Source organism: Gorilla gorilla, chromosome 3, assembly GCF_029281585.2.
Source record: "Gorilla gorilla gorilla isolate KB3781 chromosome 3, NHGRI_mGorGor1-v2.1_pri, whole genome shotgun sequence".
Taxonomy (NCBI): Eukaryota; Metazoa; Chordata; class Mammalia; order Primates; family Hominidae; genus Gorilla; species Gorilla gorilla.
The window spans coordinates 206,580,370-206,599,279 of NC_073227.2; the positions used below are offsets into that span (position 1 = coordinate 206,580,370).

General features: G+C 38.9%; 1 protein-coding gene across 23 annotated transcripts in view; it reads right to left on the reverse strand.

The window, feature by feature from the left end:
- Nucleotides 1-18,910, reverse strand: part of SORBS2 (sorbin and SH3 domain containing 2) — a 226,850-nt gene that overhangs the window by 16,313 nt on the left and 191,627 nt on the right. For 21 of the 23 annotated variants that reach the window (XM_055384908.2, XM_055384909.2, XM_055384910.2 and 18 more), the window contains 5 exons: nucleotides 18,199-18,287; nucleotides 16,724-16,770; nucleotides 13,190-13,304; nucleotides 12,976-13,104; nucleotides 9,951-10,151 (listed from right to left, as the gene is read on the reverse strand). In XM_055384908.2, coding sequence (XP_055240883.2) covers nucleotides 9,951-10,151; nucleotides 12,976-13,104; nucleotides 13,190-13,304; nucleotides 16,724-16,770; nucleotides 18,199-18,287 — 581 coding nt within the window. Of the gene's footprint in view, nucleotides 1-2,511; nucleotides 2,698-4,767; nucleotides 5,533-9,950; nucleotides 10,152-12,975; nucleotides 13,105-13,189; nucleotides 13,305-16,723; nucleotides 16,771-18,198; nucleotides 18,288-18,910 lie in introns of all 23 variants that reach the window. The other 2 variants (XM_055384906.2, XM_055384907.2) reach the window with 2 other exon arrangements.

Sequence of the window (18,910 nt, forward strand, 5' to 3'; positions counted from 1 at the left end):
TTAGGGTGACGAGACTTCCTGGTGGGACCACAACCACTGAGTTACTTGGAAGAAACCTAAAAAAGAGCCTCTCACTCTCCTCACAGAGCTTCCGCTGCAACTTGAGGCCACATGCGGCAAGTCTCTTGCAAAATAGTCTCTTGGATGGAAATGGAGGCTCAGCTTATAGAGGAGCTGAGATTTATACTATTTTTTTTGAGATGGAGTCTCGCTCTGCTGCCAGGCTGGAGTGCAGTGGCACGGTCTCGGCTCACTGCAACCTCTGCCTCCCGGGTTCAAGCAATTCTCTGCCTCAGCCTTCCGAGTAGCTGGGATTACAGGCACCTGTCACCACGTCCGGCTAATTTTTGTATTTTTAGTAGAGACGGGGTTTCGCCATGTTGGCCAGGCTGGTCTTGAACTCCTGACCTTGTGATCCACCCACCTTGGCCTCTCAAAGTGCTGGGATTACAGGCATGAGCCACCGTGCCCAGCCAATTTATACTATTTTTTGTTATGAAAAATCATTATTTTAAAAGCAGATGCTCAAAAGACTGGGGGAAATATTGGATTCAGATTTATACATTAAACATAATTTATGTATCTTTCAGTCATCTGTAATCTATAAAGTGGTAGAAACTTTTACGTTTATGGAAGATTTTGGATTGCATTTACTTTTATGGAGATTTTCATTGTCTTAGAAAACACTTTTAAGAATGAAATTGCACTGACTTAACATGAGTTAACTAAACAATGGTTGATAGGGATTGATAAAAATGTTATTACAATGATTTCATGCATGCTATACTATGTCATTAAAACATTACTAAGAGTTTATTTTCTCTTTGCTTTCAGTGCTGGGTTATTTCTTTTCTTTACAATGAGCATCAGCATTCTTGAAATGGAAGAAATAAAAAGGCTTCGGACTCAGATTGGCACAGTTTGTAACTGGGTCAGATGCAGAATTAAACTATAATGGCCTAAAATTATGAGTTGATTCAATTTGTACTTAAATTTACAAGCACAAATAACTTCAGTGAATATATTCTTTCAATGACTACAAAATAGATTTATAAGGTTTAAAAAAACTCAGTGGGAGATTCAAAAATCGAGATTTCCTCCTAAATAGGAGATAAACAGAGAAAATCACTTTGATTTGCTGGAGTTAGTCAGAAGTATTTCACGTGGTCATTAAAATATTCTTTTAAAACATAGTTATTGTGAATACCTCCATTCTCTCATGTCATTCTGCAAACAACTGAAACTTAAAGAATATACGAGAAGAATTTTGTTCTTGCAGAAGAGTAAACCTTTTTAAATCCTGGCTTTGTCCTGATGCTACGATGGTGCATCCTCCGTCTTTCTAAATTAGAGAACTCAGATTCTAAGGCTACTTTCCCTCTTATTGACTAAGCTTAAAAACCGAAGAACAAGTTAAAAAAAAAGACAAGAAATAAATACCTTGGCCTTAAAAATAAAACCACAGAAAGAAGAGAAAAAAAGAGAAATTGTTAGCCCTAGGCATCATATAAAGTGGCATTATTTAAAACATTTCCTAATTATTTTCTGCCAGCTAAGAAAAAAAAACCTCAAAGAGCAAAAGCAATTAAAGTGTTTCATTTTTTACAAAGTTCCTTTCACACCTAACAGGAGCACATAGATAGACTATGTCAGCGAATGGGTTTGGTGATAGTGGTTTCGAGATTGTATAAACGGCACTTCCTAATACAGAACCTTAGCTGTATCAGAGCCCTAAATTTTTACTTATCTGCAGAGGCTCTCATTTCACATTCAAAAGACCGAATGTGAGGGTGAGCTATTATTTGAAGTCTGTCACCTTTTTTCCAAAGGAAAATGTTTTAGGATCATTCTGAACATAGAAGGAAAAATTTCAGTGATGGACTAATTTCATGCTGTGGTTGTCATTAAATCTCTTTCCAAGGCCAGTCATTAATTTTGTTAAAATAGTTTTTAAAAAATAGTATCTTTAGGTTAAATACCAGCGGAACTGTCAGCCTGCAAGTCTCAGAGATGGATGCTTTGTGAAGTGCTACAAAAGGATGATCCTTCCCACATCCTCATGAATTTACGTCACTTTTGTGGAAGAACAAGGCTCAAGACAGTCAATGCCAAAGATCATCCTGTCTCCAGGCTCTGCTGAACCTGCCGATCGGTGGGAAATGACGGGAGACAATGAGTCCACTGAGAGGTGATGGAGAATGGCAGGCACTGAGCTAAGATACCTTTAAATGTGATGCTTCTCATGCTGACGGCAAACTGAAAACAATCTCATCATTACTTCTTATTATGATATACATTTTAATTTGTTTTTCTCCTCAATCTGGGTATAGCTGCTATGCAAATATATCTTTTAAATGTTTGGATAGAGGCCATGCCGGTGATGTTAAAAGTTAGCAATCAGTATTTATGTAACTTCGTAGGTCTTGTGAGAGGGCGCAAATCTGAATGCATACATCTTACTAATTAAGCTCATTGAAGACATGCAATAAACCACACTCAAGACGCAGTTACCTTTAATTTTGGTGGATTGATCTCCTGCTGATAAGAATATTTAGGGAGGAGAGGAGGTGAGCAGGGCTGAGAAAGTGTAGAGTCCAGGTCAGAAACAGAGGCGAAGAGAGAATGAAATGGAGGGGAGGAAAGCAGGTGGCTGGGAAAGGGTGTGGGTGCTTGCTCTCCCGAAGAAAATGACGGCAGCTTAAATATCGAGGAAAGACGAGAGGTGATTATGCTTGTCTCAGAATGAGGTTACATGCTCTTTACAGAATAACCTCTCAACTTCCATCATTTTAAAGTTACTAATAACCTTGGGAAGTTATATTTATGACAAATTTTTTGCTTTGAAACCACTAACTTCCTCTTTTGAATTTGATTCAAAATCCCCAATGGTATGATCAGTTTAATTTTTCGGATGGGGTGGCTGGAGATAAGAACACCTATATTCTATCATTTTATCATATATTTATATGATGGCTCCTTCTAAAAGTGAAGGAAAAAAGTATTTAAAACCCTGCAATGACTGTAACTTGCATGTAAAGTAGGTTGCCAACTATAGTCAGCGTGTCACAAAGCTGGGGAAGCCGTGGCCCCGCGTGCAGGGTGTGAGCTGGTGCTGGGATGAGCCGGCCTAGGGTACTGTCTGCAACAAAGAGCACGGCCTGTCAGCAAAGCCACACATCTAATCACACCTTCAGATTGATTGAATTGAAAGGAACATTAGTTACTGAAATAATTGATGTAGAGACACGTTTCGCTCATTGCGATGAATTATCTATCTGTTATTAAATAAGGTGTTTGTTTTACATAAATGCAGCCATGGCCAGGTTATTTTGAAATACAGGAACTATGAAAGAATTTGACTTGGATAGTAGCATAATATGAACCATCCTTTCTGTTATTTCATAATTTCTATAATTGCCAGTAATTATACTTGCTTCTTAATTCACAGGGTACATTTGTGGGATCAAGTTTCTTTTTATTTTTGAAATGGAGTTTTGCTCTTTTTGCCCAGAACGGAGTGCAATGGCACAATTTCAGTTCACTGCAACCTCCGCCTCCCGGTTTGAAGCAGTTCTCCTGCCTCAGCCTCCCGAGTAGCTGGGATTACAGGCACCCAACACCATGTCTGACTAATTTTTGTATTTTTAGTGGAGACGGGGTTTTACCATGTTGGACAGGTTGGTTTTGAACTCCTGACCTCAGATGATCCACCAGCCTTGGGCTCCCAAAGTGCTGGATTACAGGCGTAAGCCACCGCGGCTGGCCTTAAGTTTCTCTTTTTTTTTGAGATGGAGTCTCGCTCTGTCACCCAGGCTGGAGTGCACTGGCACGATCTCAGCTCATTACAACCTCCTCCTCCTGGGTTCAAGTGATTCTCCTGCTTCAGCCTACCGAGTAGCTGGGATTGTAGGCACCCACCACCACGCCTGGTTAGTTTTTGTATTTTTGGTAGTGACGGGGTTTCACCATGTTGGCCAGGCTGATCTCAAACTCCTGACCTCAGGTGATCTGCCTGCCTCGGCCTCTGGAAGTGCTGGCGTTGCAGGCTCATTTTTTGTTTTAAGAGAGAGGTTTGCAAGCTAAAGTTTCTGGATATTTTCTGCCTTTGTTGATTAAAACCACTGTTCAAGATCCTTCATAACATGAAGATACAGTACCCAGTTCTTAAGTAGTCAATGTGAAGTCAACACGAAGAGAACGACCTCTTTAGAAAATCGAAAGGGGACAGAAGTGCTGTTTTTCTTTTCTGTTGTCTTTGTTTATTATTAGCATTATAATTTTTGCAAAGTGCCGTTATGTCAAAGGTATGGTGTACAGTTTCTCATCCTGGAATAGGACAAATTTCTGGGCATCAATTTCCTCTTCTCTAAAGTGGGGATGATAATATCACACACCTCACTGGGTTTTGACGATTAAAGATGTAGAGTTTTTAGAATAGTGTCTGATACTCAGTAAGAGCTCCACTATTAGCTATCATTATTAATATTGGTAGATTACAAAGACTATATCAATTACAAAGACTTTTAAAATATAAGTTTATGGTCCTGAAGAAAAATGGGATAATGGAATTATATCACATATTTACATCATTTAATTAAATATGGTGTGTTTTCATACACTCACTCCACCCCCATCTTATATAGTATTTGTGTTTTTTGTTTAAAAAAACCTGTTAGTCAAAATAGGTATTTATTAATATGATTAACTGTAATAGCTAATCATAGTAAGGCCGGTTAGTTCTTCCATAATCAGACAAAATTAAAATACCTCATTACTGGGTTTTGCTGCATTGCTGTCCTCCTTGGGGGTCCTAGGATCTGTGGGGGTGGCTATGGGGTGTTTTAGGCAGTTGGGTTTCTCCTCCTCCTCCTCCTCTTCAATGTGCAGGTGTGGGGTGCCCTCTGACCCATCGTGGCCACACCACCAGGCGTCTCCTTCCTGAGGTTCTGGCGGCCCTCTCTGGATGCCTGACACAATCCCCTCATAGATGCCCTCATCTTCCTCTCCAATGACAGGAAGGGGTACAGGCAAGGAACCCACGCTGGTGCACGCAGAGGCCACAAAATTATCCCCTAGGACTTCTGGTGCCTTTTTAGGGTCTGAGAAGCCCCTTCTCATTTTTCTCAACTCTGCAAAGTTGCTTTGAGTTGTCGTTCTGGGATCCTGAAGAGGCTCTGCATGGTAAGGCTGGGCTGCAGCCGAGGCCACACCCGCGTGAGTGGAAGGTGATTCGGCAGGTGCAGTCGCTGGGGACAATGGGAGGAGGACAGCAGGTTCCTCCTTAATTTCCAGGATGGCGTCCTCTAGGATGGCTGGTTTGGCTTGGTCAGCTGACAAAGTTAAAGCACCAAGCTTCTCCAATTCACCCAAGAAGTTGTCCAGGAAAGGAGGTGGTGTTGGGGCCAAAGGGTTTGCTGGTGGACATGAGGCTGTCAGGGACAACCAGCCCTGGCCAGTTCCCCGGAGAGCTCCTTTATCTGAGCCAGGTGAGACTTTGTGGGTGGGAGGAGGGGCTGGTTCACTGGAAGCCAACTTGGAAATGAGCACGGATTATGAAGTTAAGAAAAAAATAAACTAAGAAAATAATAATGCATCAAAACATAGAGATGGAGAAATGCAGAAAAGATGCAGTGGTGAATATGAAAATAATTTTATGTTTAACATAGATTTGAAGACATTTAGAAGATATCTAGATTTGAAGGTATTTTGCTGAAATTTAAATACGTAAAATCATTTATGTTAATTAGAAAAGTTACTTCACAAGTGAAACTCTACTAGTTTTGGAAGGGATCTTAAATGTCAAACAAGATAAAGATGATATAGAGATTACCAGGACAGTAAAATCTTGAGAGATTTATTTTTATTTTTTTTAAAATTTTTTTGAGATGGAGTCTCACTGTGGCACCCAGGCTGGAGTGCAGTGGCATGATCTCGGCTCACTGCAACCTCTGCCTCCCAGGTTCAAACGATTTTCCTGCTTCATCCTCCCGAGTAGCTGGGACTACAGGTGCATGTCACCAGTACAGCTAATTTTTATATTTTTAGTAGAGACGGGTTTCACCATGTTGGCTAGGCTGGTCTTGAACTCCTGACCTCGTGACCCACCCACCTCAGCCTCCCAACGTGCTGGGGTTACAGGTGTGAGCCACCGTGCCTGGCCCTTAAGAGATTTAATGCTTACTTACTTTAAACTATGTTGAAAAGATATTACAGGTTTCCAGATACTGACTTAGTAGAGTATAAATGACTCCAGAGAAATGTTAATGTAGAATGAAAACCAATAGTGAAGTCATTTTATTTCCTGAATGTGTATAGTGTTCTCTTGTCCTGCAGGATAGCCCAATCTTTTAAACGCTGACAATTTTCTCACTTATGTTTGCAAGGTGATTACAACATATGAATAAAGTATTTTAGATCATTATATGTTAACAAATTTCTAAGTGAATAAGTTCTGAAAACTATGTCTCAAAGACAGGAACCCATGCTCAGAATGAAGCTGAGCTTACATAACTACGGCTTCAAAGTTTTAAAAAATCCAAAGTAAATATTTACATAGAAAGCTCATTTGATGCTAATGGGAGGGAGAACTTCTGCCTAAGCTCCCGTTCTCTTTCAAAGCTTGACATTTATGTAAATCAGAGGAGGTATGAGTTATGAAGCTTAATCTTCTGAAGTAAAAATATACTTCTACATATGTAGTATTACTGATGTATTTTGGATATAGTAAATGAAACAATACATTTGAAATTTTATGCAAAGGTATTAAAAGTAGTTCTGATAAATATATACACCCCATATGTACCCATAAAAATTAGAAATTAAAAAATGTAGTTCCAGAAGTGCCACTTACTAACATTGGAATACATTTATCCACCCTTGCTGGACTAGAGAAAATGCTACCTGCTGTGTGCATAAAAGCCTTGAGAAGGGACCTTTCACTTTAGGTCTCTCCAGGTAGATGTCTTTGATTTGGAAAGAAAAAAATCTCCAAAAAGATTCTGGAGATACACTTTCCAGCTGATTGTTTAGGATAACACTTTACACAGGGAAGCAGCCCTCTTGCTCCTGGGGCCTTAGTGTGTGTGAGTGGGTGATGCATTTCCTACTTAACTTTTGACTCCTGTGTCCTATAGTAGGAGTGGGGTATCAATTAGATTTATTTAGCTTTTTTTTTTTTTTAAAGTCATCTTATCATGGGATGACATAAATATCACAAAACTCATGTGAGCATCTTAATACAGGATTCAGGACCTGGGCTGTTTAGCTGCTGACACACAGTGAGACTGCACGTGTGGTTTGCGCCTAGGTAGGCAGCCACTCCTGTTAAGTCCTGTAGATGCTGAGTTTTCAATTAGAGATAAACCACTCAAGTCTCATTCAACAGTCTACAGAAGTTCCCTTACTAGCTAGAGTTCTAGTTTATACCCCTTGTTACATAACACAGAAGTTTTCAGTAGTTAGATTTGGAAAGTCTGTGAAATATATAATAATTTCAGACCATCAGGTTTCCACTTTCACTTTCTGTTATGCCAGGAATATTATGTAGATGAGAAAGAAAGATCTTGAATTCCCTTGTCATTACTGCCACCATCACCATTGCTATCTGATGCTGCAACTACGCTAGTGCCATCACCACCACAGTCACCGAAATACATGTCAGCAGGTGAAACTGCTTAGCTTTATGATGGACTTGCTTATACCGAAAGCCAAATGAAGCATCCTGGTATAACTAGATCACAAACCTATACCTATAATACAAAACCCATACAATCATTTTGTTTTCCAAAAGCATCAGAATTGGATTCTAATGCACTAAAAGCAGAAATATCAGAAATAAAATCAACTTACATTTTAGTCTCCCCTAAGACAAAGACAGTATGTCAAGAAATGTGATTTAAATGTGTCACCAGAGTGATTCATAAATTATTAATGAGTTCTCTGTAAATATCAGTTAGAAAATAGGTTCTGTAGCGTTTAGTATATTTTGGATGTCATCATTTAGAAATACATTATATTTATCTTTCTAAAAATGGTTGTCACTTCCGGGAAGTTTTCTTCATTAAGCCTGTGACATCACAGCATGGATTACCAGTTGGGATAAAACCATTAAGTATTTCTTTCTAATTATGGACATAAGCTTCTCAACATATATTTTCCCCAGCAGTGAGCAATAAAAAACTGGTTATTAGTGAAATTTGTACATGCCTCTGTTTAAAATCTGGTATTACTTTAAAAACTTGAAAATATATTCAATTACAGTTAAATTGTATTCACATCAAAGATGAAAACATTGAGATCAAAATATTATATTGCCATTGGACATATGGAAGAATTTGTTAGATGTTTAATGAGCTTTTGTACATACATGCTTTTCTTCCTTACAACATTTCATTTGAAGGTACAGTTGCTTTGAAATTTCTGTGATAGTTCTTTAAAGATGACTGAATGGTGGATAAGACAAATATATGCATGAAGATTCTTATCTTTTCTCTTTATCAATAGAAAATACTGAAGGAAGGATGCTGATCTGCAAATGCTAAGCTCTGGTAATGAAGTAAATATACTTAAGAAGATTCTGGAAAACTCTATAATCAGTCAAGCAAACAAAACTGGATAGTACCAAACTGTTCCATATATTATCCATGAATACAGGGTTGAGGGTAATTATTTGCAACTGAAACTCAGTCTTCAAAGAGGGTCACAATAAATAAAATGCCAAGACTCCAGCCTTCTAAAAAAAAATGCCTCTCTTAAGATGGCAGATTCTTAGATCATTCCCTCATACAAAATCCTTCTCAGGCTCATTTTCAAGAAGTAGTTTAGGTCACTGGGATGCTATCTTGAAATAGTTCTTTCATCGGAACATGAAGTGACTTCACACTTTAGTAACATCTGATATGTTGATTTTGTTTTACCAGTTCTAGATGGTTTAGCTTTTCATGTCCTAGCCTTGATCTCAATTAAAATAATTAATAAATTAGGCAACTTAATACATTTTTTGAATGTTGGGAAGTACTTAAAACATTTTGGAAGTAATTGGCAATTTAAAGTTTTATCCCTAGAAGTTAATGAGAAAAAAGATCCTTACATGCCATTCATAAAAAGAATATAATTCAGCAGAAAAATAAGAAAAAATTTCACATTGTGAGTACAGACAGTCAAATAGCCTTTTTACATTCACCAATTAAAGAAGCAAAGCCTCTTTTAAATTACATATTGAGAAAGATAATCATCTTTAGCCCGCTCAAGTGAAACAGTAGAACTGGCATATAACTGTCCTAAAACTGATAAAACAAACTTGAGGACTTACAATAACCTACAACATTTTCATTTAAACTAATAAACATCTTGACTTATAGACTCTAATTTAAAATTTTTGCTCTAGCTCATTTTCCATACAAAAAACTTGTATAGATTTGTCAACCTAATAACCCGGTGTTCTCGTGATATACTATTTTGAGATATACATAGTATTTTGTGTTGTGTATATTTATATTTCAAATTATAAATCACAATTGTATATACATGTATGATTATATGATTATATTTATTTATCTATAAAGATTATATTATATACATAAAATTTACATATATAAAAATGAAGCTTTAGGAAAAAATTATTTCAGAAAACATTTATGTACACAGGAGTACAGATATATATCATACGAGACTTCATGATACTCTCGTTTTCTCTTTCTCTTTCGATATTTTAACTTGAAAATGAAATGAGCAAAATTAATCATTAAATCTTTATGCCAGCACCTATTTGAGAAACACTGACTTATATTTACTGATGTGGCACTCACACATGTAGAAACATAATATGTAAATCTCTTTCTCTGCAATAGATATGATATTCTAATCTAATATCCTAAAATCACACACCGATTATCTTACTTGGAGCTTCCAAGTAAGAATCTATACATTAACATGCTAGAGTATGTTCTTACCTTATTTGAGCTCAAGCTGTGAATCCTATCACTAGAATAGCTGTGGGGTATTGGAGGGTCAGGGTAGTCCTCAGCACCTTTTGTGTTCTTCTTGACGACCTCCACATAGGACACAGGGAAGATGCCTTGTCTGTTGGTTCCTGGGATTTTACCTTCATACCAGTTTTGATCAACTCTTTTAAGAAGAATAACTCTATCTCCCTGTTATGAATATGAGAAAAATGCATTAGAAACAGAGATAGAATAACATGAAAATATAATTGTCAATGTTTTCTATGAAAAAATAGGTTTCCATTTGGGCAGGTTTTATACCTTCAGTTTTTGTTTAATCAGGGGAGGGCAAGTAAGGTACTAGTGCTTACTAGAAAAATACACATGATCAACATATATGTAATTGAATTGTCCATTCAGGCCATTAGAATCTTCCCTAAGGATGCCTGGTTAATGTGAATGGGTTTATACTTGTTTATGCTGGTATTGTGTGAAATTATTTGTCTAAGTTATTTCAAAAGCAGAATAGTGTAAAAGGTAATGTCTCAATGACAATAGGATTATTTTATCTCTGGCAGGTTCAGTGCATTGGCCTTCTGTAGGAAGAGCTTCAGAAAGTGCACCACAGCTTGCTGTGAGAGTGTGTCTGAAATGGGTTACAGAAAACACCTCTAGAAGGGAGAACATCGAATGGTACACCGTTTTCTTTTTTTATTTCTATTTTTTTTTTTTTTTTGAGAGGGAATCTCACTCTGTCACCCGGGCTGGAGTGCAGTGGTGTGATCATGGCTCACTGCAACCCCCACCTCCTGGGTTTAAGCAATTCTCTTGCCTCAGCCTACCGAGTAGCTGGGATTACAGGCGCCCGCCACCATGCCCGGCTAATTTTTTGTATTTAGCAGAGATAGGGGTTTCACCATGTTGGTCAGGCTGATCTCAAACTCCTGACCTCAAGTGATCTCACTGCCTCGGCCTCCCAAAGTGCTGGGATTGCAGGCATGAGCCACTGTGCCCGGCCCATTTTCTTCTTTAATCTACATGCGCTAAGTAGTGACAGAGTGAACTAAAGGGATGGGGGAAAGACAGCGCCCTAGAATATCAATAGCTGTGACAAGACTGGCATTCCCCTGGTCTTCACCCTGACAATGGAAACCCAGCATCCATCTGAGTAGTTGGTGACCATTCCATACTTGTCATTAAATATTTGAATAGAACCCTTGGCTTTCACAATAATAGAACTTTCTAGAATCACTTCCACCTGCCGTGATCGAGCCAGTGCTGCAGAACTCAGTTTAAACTTTAACTCAAAACTACACGTAGCCTAGAAGTAGGCAGGCAAGTTGATGCTACCGGGCAAAAACTGCAGCTGCATTCAGCAGGTGATACAGAAGCTTGGGCAGCGGCACCTGATGCTGTGATGGAGCTGAAACAGTCATTAATCTCAGCCCAACAGGGCACACTTCTTCAGGTGCTACCCAAGAAGAACTTCGACCTTGAGTAGCACTTGAAAGTTCTCTTTGTGTTGAAACGCTGGATGGTTGATTTTGTGTGCTTCACCACCACTGAGCAGAACATACTCAAGAAAAGTCAGTCTCAGGCTGGATGCAGTCGCTCACGCCTGTAATCCCAGCACTTTGGGAGGCCAAGGCGGGCGGATCATGAGGTCAGGAGTTCGAGACCAGCCTGGCCAACATAGTGAAACCCCATCTCTACTAAAAATACAAAAATTAGCCGGGTGTGGTGGCGGGCACCTCTAGTCCCAGCTAATTGGGAGGCTGAGGTGGGAGAATCGCTTGGACCTGGGAGGTGGAGGTTGCAGTGAGCTGAGAGCACACATCGCACTCCAGCCTGGGTGACAGAGTGACACTCCATCTCAAAAAAAAAAAAAAAAAGTCAGTCTCCCCAAATCTGAAAATTGCACCGATTTTCTAGTATACCAAGAACAGGTAGTTGCTAGGCTGTAGTGTGAGCTGTAAGAGGCATTGGTGAAGCCTTTCTGTAGAACATGGAACAGGAGACAGAGTTCATGTAACGCTCTGTGGTTCTCATGCTGGGTGGGGCAGCCCAGAGGGTAGGAAAGAAGGAATCGGCTGATGATGCAGAATTAAGACTGATGGGAGAGAATGAGACAAGGTTCTGCCAGGACCAGAACAAACCAGGACTGTGGTATTGCTCTTCATCGCACCTGGCTAAGGATTTCACTAGTAGGTGTGGGAGGTCCTAGAGCCACTCTAAATATTACTATCTCGCCTGTGTTGTGTGCAGAGGCAGTTACCTTAAACAAATATATGTCATGTTTAGAAAGCAATAAGAATAATTCATTTATCATTCTCAATTATGTAAACTAGCAGGTTAAAAGAGGTTTTTGTTTGTTTGTTTGTTTGTTTTTTGAGATGGAATCTCACTCACCCGCCTCGGCCTCCCAAAGTGCTGGGATTACAGGTGTGAGCCACCATGCCTGGCCTCGAGGCTTTTGATATTATTAAGAAGAGATACTAGGATTGGACGGGCTGCTAGAGAAATTTGGGTCAATTACGAGGCCCAAAGAAGGATGATCCAGGGAAGAGCACTGCAGAGATGGCTCTTAGAGCGGCTCCCCCAAGAGGAAGGATCTTCTTCACCTAGGACCATTCCTAGATTCCAAGATAGAGGAAGATAAGGACTGGAATATCTTGTTTTTAAAAGATTGAAAAATAAGGCAGTAAAACAACATATTTTGAAGTGTATCAAACTGCTTTTTCCTTTTGTGCTCCCGAATGTATAAGTCCTTGATTTTCAGCCCCATACCCAGCTTCCCAGACTAAGCCACAGAGGGAGAAGCCTGGTATCCCACGGGGAACTCCTCTAAAAGGACACAGGGACCAGCAGGGAACCGTGACTCTGGGCTGCCTTAAGGAGTCCTTTGTAGAAAATAGGGTAAACATAAAAATGTCTAAAGAAAAAGATAACCTATTTTAGTTTTGAAAATACACAGCCTTTTCAAACCCACTGAAAAACAAACAAAAACAAACAAACAAAAAACCAGCTGGGCTACCTTTCTCAGTGACAGCTCCACATTTGTGTCTGCGTTGAAGTTGTATTTGGCTATAGCTTCTCCGATTTCTCCGGGCTGGGCTGGCGGAGGTGGTCTTGCCGGCTGTGCTTTCTCAGGAGGTGTGAGTTTCTACGAAGGAAATAGTCATTTATTCTCAAATCTGCGGTGACCTTTGAAACCACCGCCATCCAAGAGAGAAAGGGAGAGGACCTACCTCTACGTACGAGATCGGGAAGATGCCCACTCTCCCGTGGTGTTCTCCCTCATACCAATTTTGATCAATTTTCCTGAGGATGTAGACAGTATCTCCTTTCTTAAATGACAACTCCCTGGAAGAGACACGTTGACATGGTCTTTTTGTGATGTACAGCAATAATTCTCAAGATCAACACCCTCACTAGATCTGCATTTGTTTGGCAAATATACTTACAATATTAAACAATCCAATTGATATTGAGTCCGATTAGACAAGAATGATCCTTGCAAATTCTTAGAATGCACTTAAAACATGATAACTTTAGAAATGATTTCAAACAGAGTAAGTATAAACATTCCATTGGGTATAAATCACAGACAGATTAATAAGAAGTTTAAAGGAGGGGACAGACTCTTGCTACTTTATCATTAGTTCAGAGAAGAGGCATTTTGAAGCTTGGAAAAATGATGGAATAGTTCTGCACTGATTTTCTTTTTTTTTTTGTCCTGAAGCTAGTTGGCTAGTTAGTTACTAGCCCCCCAGCCCCTTTTGATGTACTGAAGCTTACATGAAGGAAAACAAATATCATGTAGCCTCAGAATAGAAGTGCCAACACCAGAACAAATTTTATTTGTGGATCTTTGAAGTTGGTTGACAGGTATTTTAATAGAATATCTTGATAAGGAATTTATTTTGTGTAACAGAAAAGATCTTACACTTTTAATTTTCAGTGGGGCCAAAGAAGGTGTTTTAAGTGCAAAGACATATGCCAATGCTTGCCTTTCTATCTTTTATTTATAAAAAATAAAAATATTTTTAAGACACCATATTTTTCAATTTTGGCTGTTTCTAAGAAAATTGTAGGTATATTTGATTTGGGTATTTATAATTTTAAGTTATAATGACATTATGCATTTTGAATAATTCACACCTAAACTTATCACCTTCGCTACATCAATTTTTCCTGGCTTAATAATCACCCAGGTGATTAGGTTGGTTCATTATTTTGCCTCCACAATTATTCTTGGATGGAGGGTGATTAATTTGTATCTTCTCCCAAGAGCCTCATTTTGCAATACATCTGCCCTCCTACTCTGGAATCTTCTGCATTGTTTTGTTCAGAATTTTCATTTTTTAATCTTTTTTTTAAAAATTTTGGTTCAGAATTTTCGGTTGGATCATTTATTAGTACAGGCCGTTTGATGGAGAGAGATTTATACCTGATGGAGAACACTTCTCATTGATTAAAAGAATTAATCAAAAAAACGGTGGTATATTAAAAGAATGATCACACATTTAGAAGTGCTAAAATCTTCACAATTAAAAATGTGTTAAATTTTCAGTAACCCTAAAAACAAAGAAGATTCATGGAGCTTTACATTCAAATACAGTGCTTCCTTCTTTTGTGCAAATGCCTAATGTAAAAAACAGAAAACAAAGCAAAGCAAGATATTTAATGTTCACAACACAACAGTTTTATTTGTATTAGGTATGTTTTGTTTCTGGAAATGAGACTAGCTTTTTAAAATATAATATGAACATATGAATCAGAGGCAACCAATTTTTCAAAGCTATGAAAAAGACTTTTGTATTTGTACGGGTTGTGTTTAAAATTTTGAAGTCCTTAAGACACAGGAAAGTCTTACTCTTAAGTTTTCAAAACTGTGTCCCTCTCATCTCAGACCTAGAATTTTAAAGTCCCATTTGCTTTTTTCCCCTCACTTTTATTTTTATTTATTTTTGAGATGGAGTCTTGCTCTGTCACCCAGGCTGGAGTGCAGTGGTGTGATCTCGGCTCACTGCAACCTTCACCTCCCAGGTTCAAGTGATTCTCCCACCTCAGCCTCCTGAGTAGCTGGGATTACAGGCACCCATCACCACCCTTGGCTAATTTTTGTATTTTCAGTAGAGACGGGGTTTCACCATGTTGGCCAGGCTGGTCTCGAACTTCTGACCTCAAGTGATCCATCTGCCTTGGCCTCCCAAAGTGCTGGGATTACAGGTGTGAGCCACCGTGCCCAGCTGCTTTTTAAAATTAAGACTTCTCAGAAGACCTTGTGAGCCTTGGGTGGACACCCTTCCTACTTCACATCCCCTGCCATTCCTCAGGGTTTTATATATTTAAGAAAGCTATGGATTGATTTTTACAAAGAAGAAATGAAACATGTGCTCCGTAACATTATTTTATAAAACTGATATGCATTGTACAAATTGTCACACCATATCCAAAGAACAGTAGTTAGGACCAGAGTGCAGTAGAAACAAAGCATCTTATTTCTCTAACCTGAAAAAAAAGATGTAAGCTTTTCTTCAGGCCAGATTTAAGCCACGTTCAACATCTTAATTTCTAAATAGGATTTTTCTTATCTAGTTCATTTCCTATCTCAGCAGCATTACCAAATTCTGAGTGATTTATTTTTATATGTCTTCTGCCAGAGACAGTTTCTAGAGCTATTAACTCATATGCATTTTTATAGGTAAATTATTTTGGTTATTATATATATATATATTCAGTGTAAACAACATATAATAATTTAATGACAATTTACAATGAATTCAATATCTGTCTTGAATTCTACTGGAGACCAAAGTTTCTTAAAGGTCTGTGCACATAGGCCACAAAAAATCTGGGCAACTCCCTCTTATATAAGTCTGCTTATGTGCTTCCGCAACCACATGCCTATCTGCTGAGCAAAGAATAAAGGCAAAAGAAATATTGCAATTCAGGACGGTGAAAACACCGACACCAAAAGACCAAAGGAGAAAACTTTGCTCAGAATCTCTGAGCTTTGCAGGCTGAGGATGGAGACTTCAGTACAGGAATCTTTGTACTAAATTCTAGTCATCAACCCCACAAACTATGCTTGGAATATTTGGATAAATAAATGTTATCAAATTCCCCCAGCTAGTGTTAATTACTCCCCAATACTTTATTTATTTACTTATTCATTCTTTTTTTTGAGACAGGGTCCTGCTCTGTTGCCCAGGCTAGAGTGCAGTGGCACAACCTCAGCTTATGGCAGCGTCTACCTCCCGGTGAAGCGATCCTTTTGCCTCAGCCTCCTGAGTAGCTGGGACTATACAGGTGTATGCCCCCATGCCTAGCTAATTTTTGTATTTTTTGTAGAGACATGGTTTTGCCATGTTGCCCAGCTGGTTTTGAACTCCTGGGCTTAAGCCATCTGCCTGCCTTGGCCTCCCAAAGTGCTGGGATTACAGGCATGAGCCACTGTGCCTGGCCCCCAATACTTCATTAATTCATTATTGACACAAAAATTCTAAAAACAAATATTCCTAAATTCTTTTTGTTTTTCCTATCCTTTAGAATTCATTGTGTTCTACCTAACATGTTTAATGTAATTTAAAACTCAGTAATTCTCAACTAAACTTAAAATAAAAGGTAATTCTGAAGGAACCATTTAATTAGAGTAGATTGCTGCATTGGGAATTAGACCTCATTTGTAACACATCCTACTGCAATGCTTATCTCTTAAAGCATTACTAACATTTAAAACCACCTTAAATCATATGATGAGTATTTATCTTACTTACTTAGATGTCTGAGCCTTAAAATCATAAACAGCTTTTGCAGGCAATTTCTGAAAAGGAAGATAAACAATTAGCACTAATTTAAAATGTGAATTTTCTACAAGAAAGTAGTTTAATGTGCCTTAAAGAAAAAGGAAACCTCAGGGAGTCATCAAACATATGTAATGTCAATCCTGTAAGCAATTTATAAATAAGTCCATTCATTCTTCATTTAGATATTTAAGCTATAATAGGAATATAATAGAAGGCTTATTCACCATCATATTTTATCTTAGGAACTAAGGTAGATTAATGTTATAATGAGAGAATAAAATGCCTGCAGAGGTTTGCATCCTAGGCATCATTTTGGCTGTTACAAAGGCTTTTCCTAGGATAAATGTGGAGGGTCAATGGCTCTATGTTCTATGGAGATTGACACAGCTCCCTCTGAATCATAATAAAAGGACCAGATGTCATAAAAGAAGTAATCATTCCCTTCATTAGACACTTAACATATTAGCAAAAAATATTAGCTCAATTATCACTGGGAGGCTGGTTAGTGGGCAAAAGTATAGGTGTGATCATCTTGCATTCCCTAGAGGGCTCAGGAATCCTTCAACACTCTGTCCACCAGCCACTCGTCTTTTAGTTGTGATGTGATGTGACACGTGCCCATCCTCAAACTCTGGGGGCCACAAATCTCCCTGAGGTACCCTGTACCCTATAGCTAGCTAGGCCAGCTCTTCCTTCCCCACCAACCAACAATCCCTTCACTCCATTCTTTTTCCCCATGACTCTGGTGAACTTTAGGAATCCTGGACCATTTCTAACTTCTTTGGGGATCCCACAGGCTCTGGACTACATCAGACACCTATAAGATCCTCTGGAGCGGCTGCCAGTCCAAGTCCAGCTTTTAGTTTCCATCCAGCCCTCATGGCTCCAAGGCAGTTTGAGCAAGAACTCTAGCCCCGGCTCAGGGCCCTGGACAGAGTTCAGTTGGTGGGTGGTTCCCAGTGGCAGTATCCCGAGAACTGGGCTGGTTAAAAGCTCTTTTTAGGGATCCTCTCCAATAAAAGGAAGCCAGCAAAAATGATTTCTGTAGGCTCTGTATTGATTTACAACACAGTCGACATCAGGCTTTCTCCTAGACCAGCGGGCCAAGAAATTGTAGAGGAAACCTATTGCCTCCACGAGGTGCCCTAACTCAGGACACTTTTAGGTCGTAATGGTTAAGTTCATGGGCATCAGGTCAAGACTCGGAGAGGCCTCATGGCCAAAACTGGACCACCACTAGGGAAGACCCACAGCTAGGGTCAGGGTGTGGACTGCTTCTAGGGTCAGAGTTGCCATGCTCGGGCCCCAAGGAAAATTGTTTCTAGTTTCTCAGCATTTTCACATTTCCTGTCTGAGTTCTTTACTGGTTTGGGATAATTTTTGGCTGGTAAGTGCTGTACCAAGTGTGTTGCTGTAAAAGACTCCAATGCTATTAAATTAACTACCTCTTTTTCTGGAGTTCCTCTTCTTTCCCTTGGTGCACTTCTCCCCAGGTCAGTCAAAGTGGATGAGTAACTTCTAGGGGACTCACGGTCTATTGGAAAGAACAGGGCCAGTCATGGTGAGTATCCACTTAATTACAAGCCAACTTGTTCCGCCATGTTCCCTGGTGGCCACTATTTTTTTCCCCAAATTTGGAGAGACACCATTATCGAACACATGGGCATAAAACTCATAGGTCATTACGAAGTTGTGAAATAAGACACAAAACAAGAGCATTTCAAAAGGAAACATATCTGAGGTTGCAGAATTATTATAATTGTCTATATAAATATGATTACTACATTGCTGATTAATTATATTGCCACACCCAGTAAGACAATTTATAGTTAGAGGGATTTTTCATATAAATTTTTTCCAAAGCTTTCTGTTTCTATGCTTTTGCTTCCAATTTATAATTACTATTATAAGATTTATAGAGGACGGAGAATTTGAAAATAGCAACAATTTGTAGAAAAAGAAACATTTTGTGGAGTAATTTAAGACTGCAGTAATGAAAAAGAAAGAGATAAAACCAAAGAAAGTATGAGGATGACAGGAGGGTGGTGATGAACATTCTCCTTCTGCCTTACTCTCCCCTCTTCGCTCTTCCTGTTTTTAAATACTTATTGAATCTTAAGATGCCATACTGTTTATCTACGACCTTCCTTTGTGCCC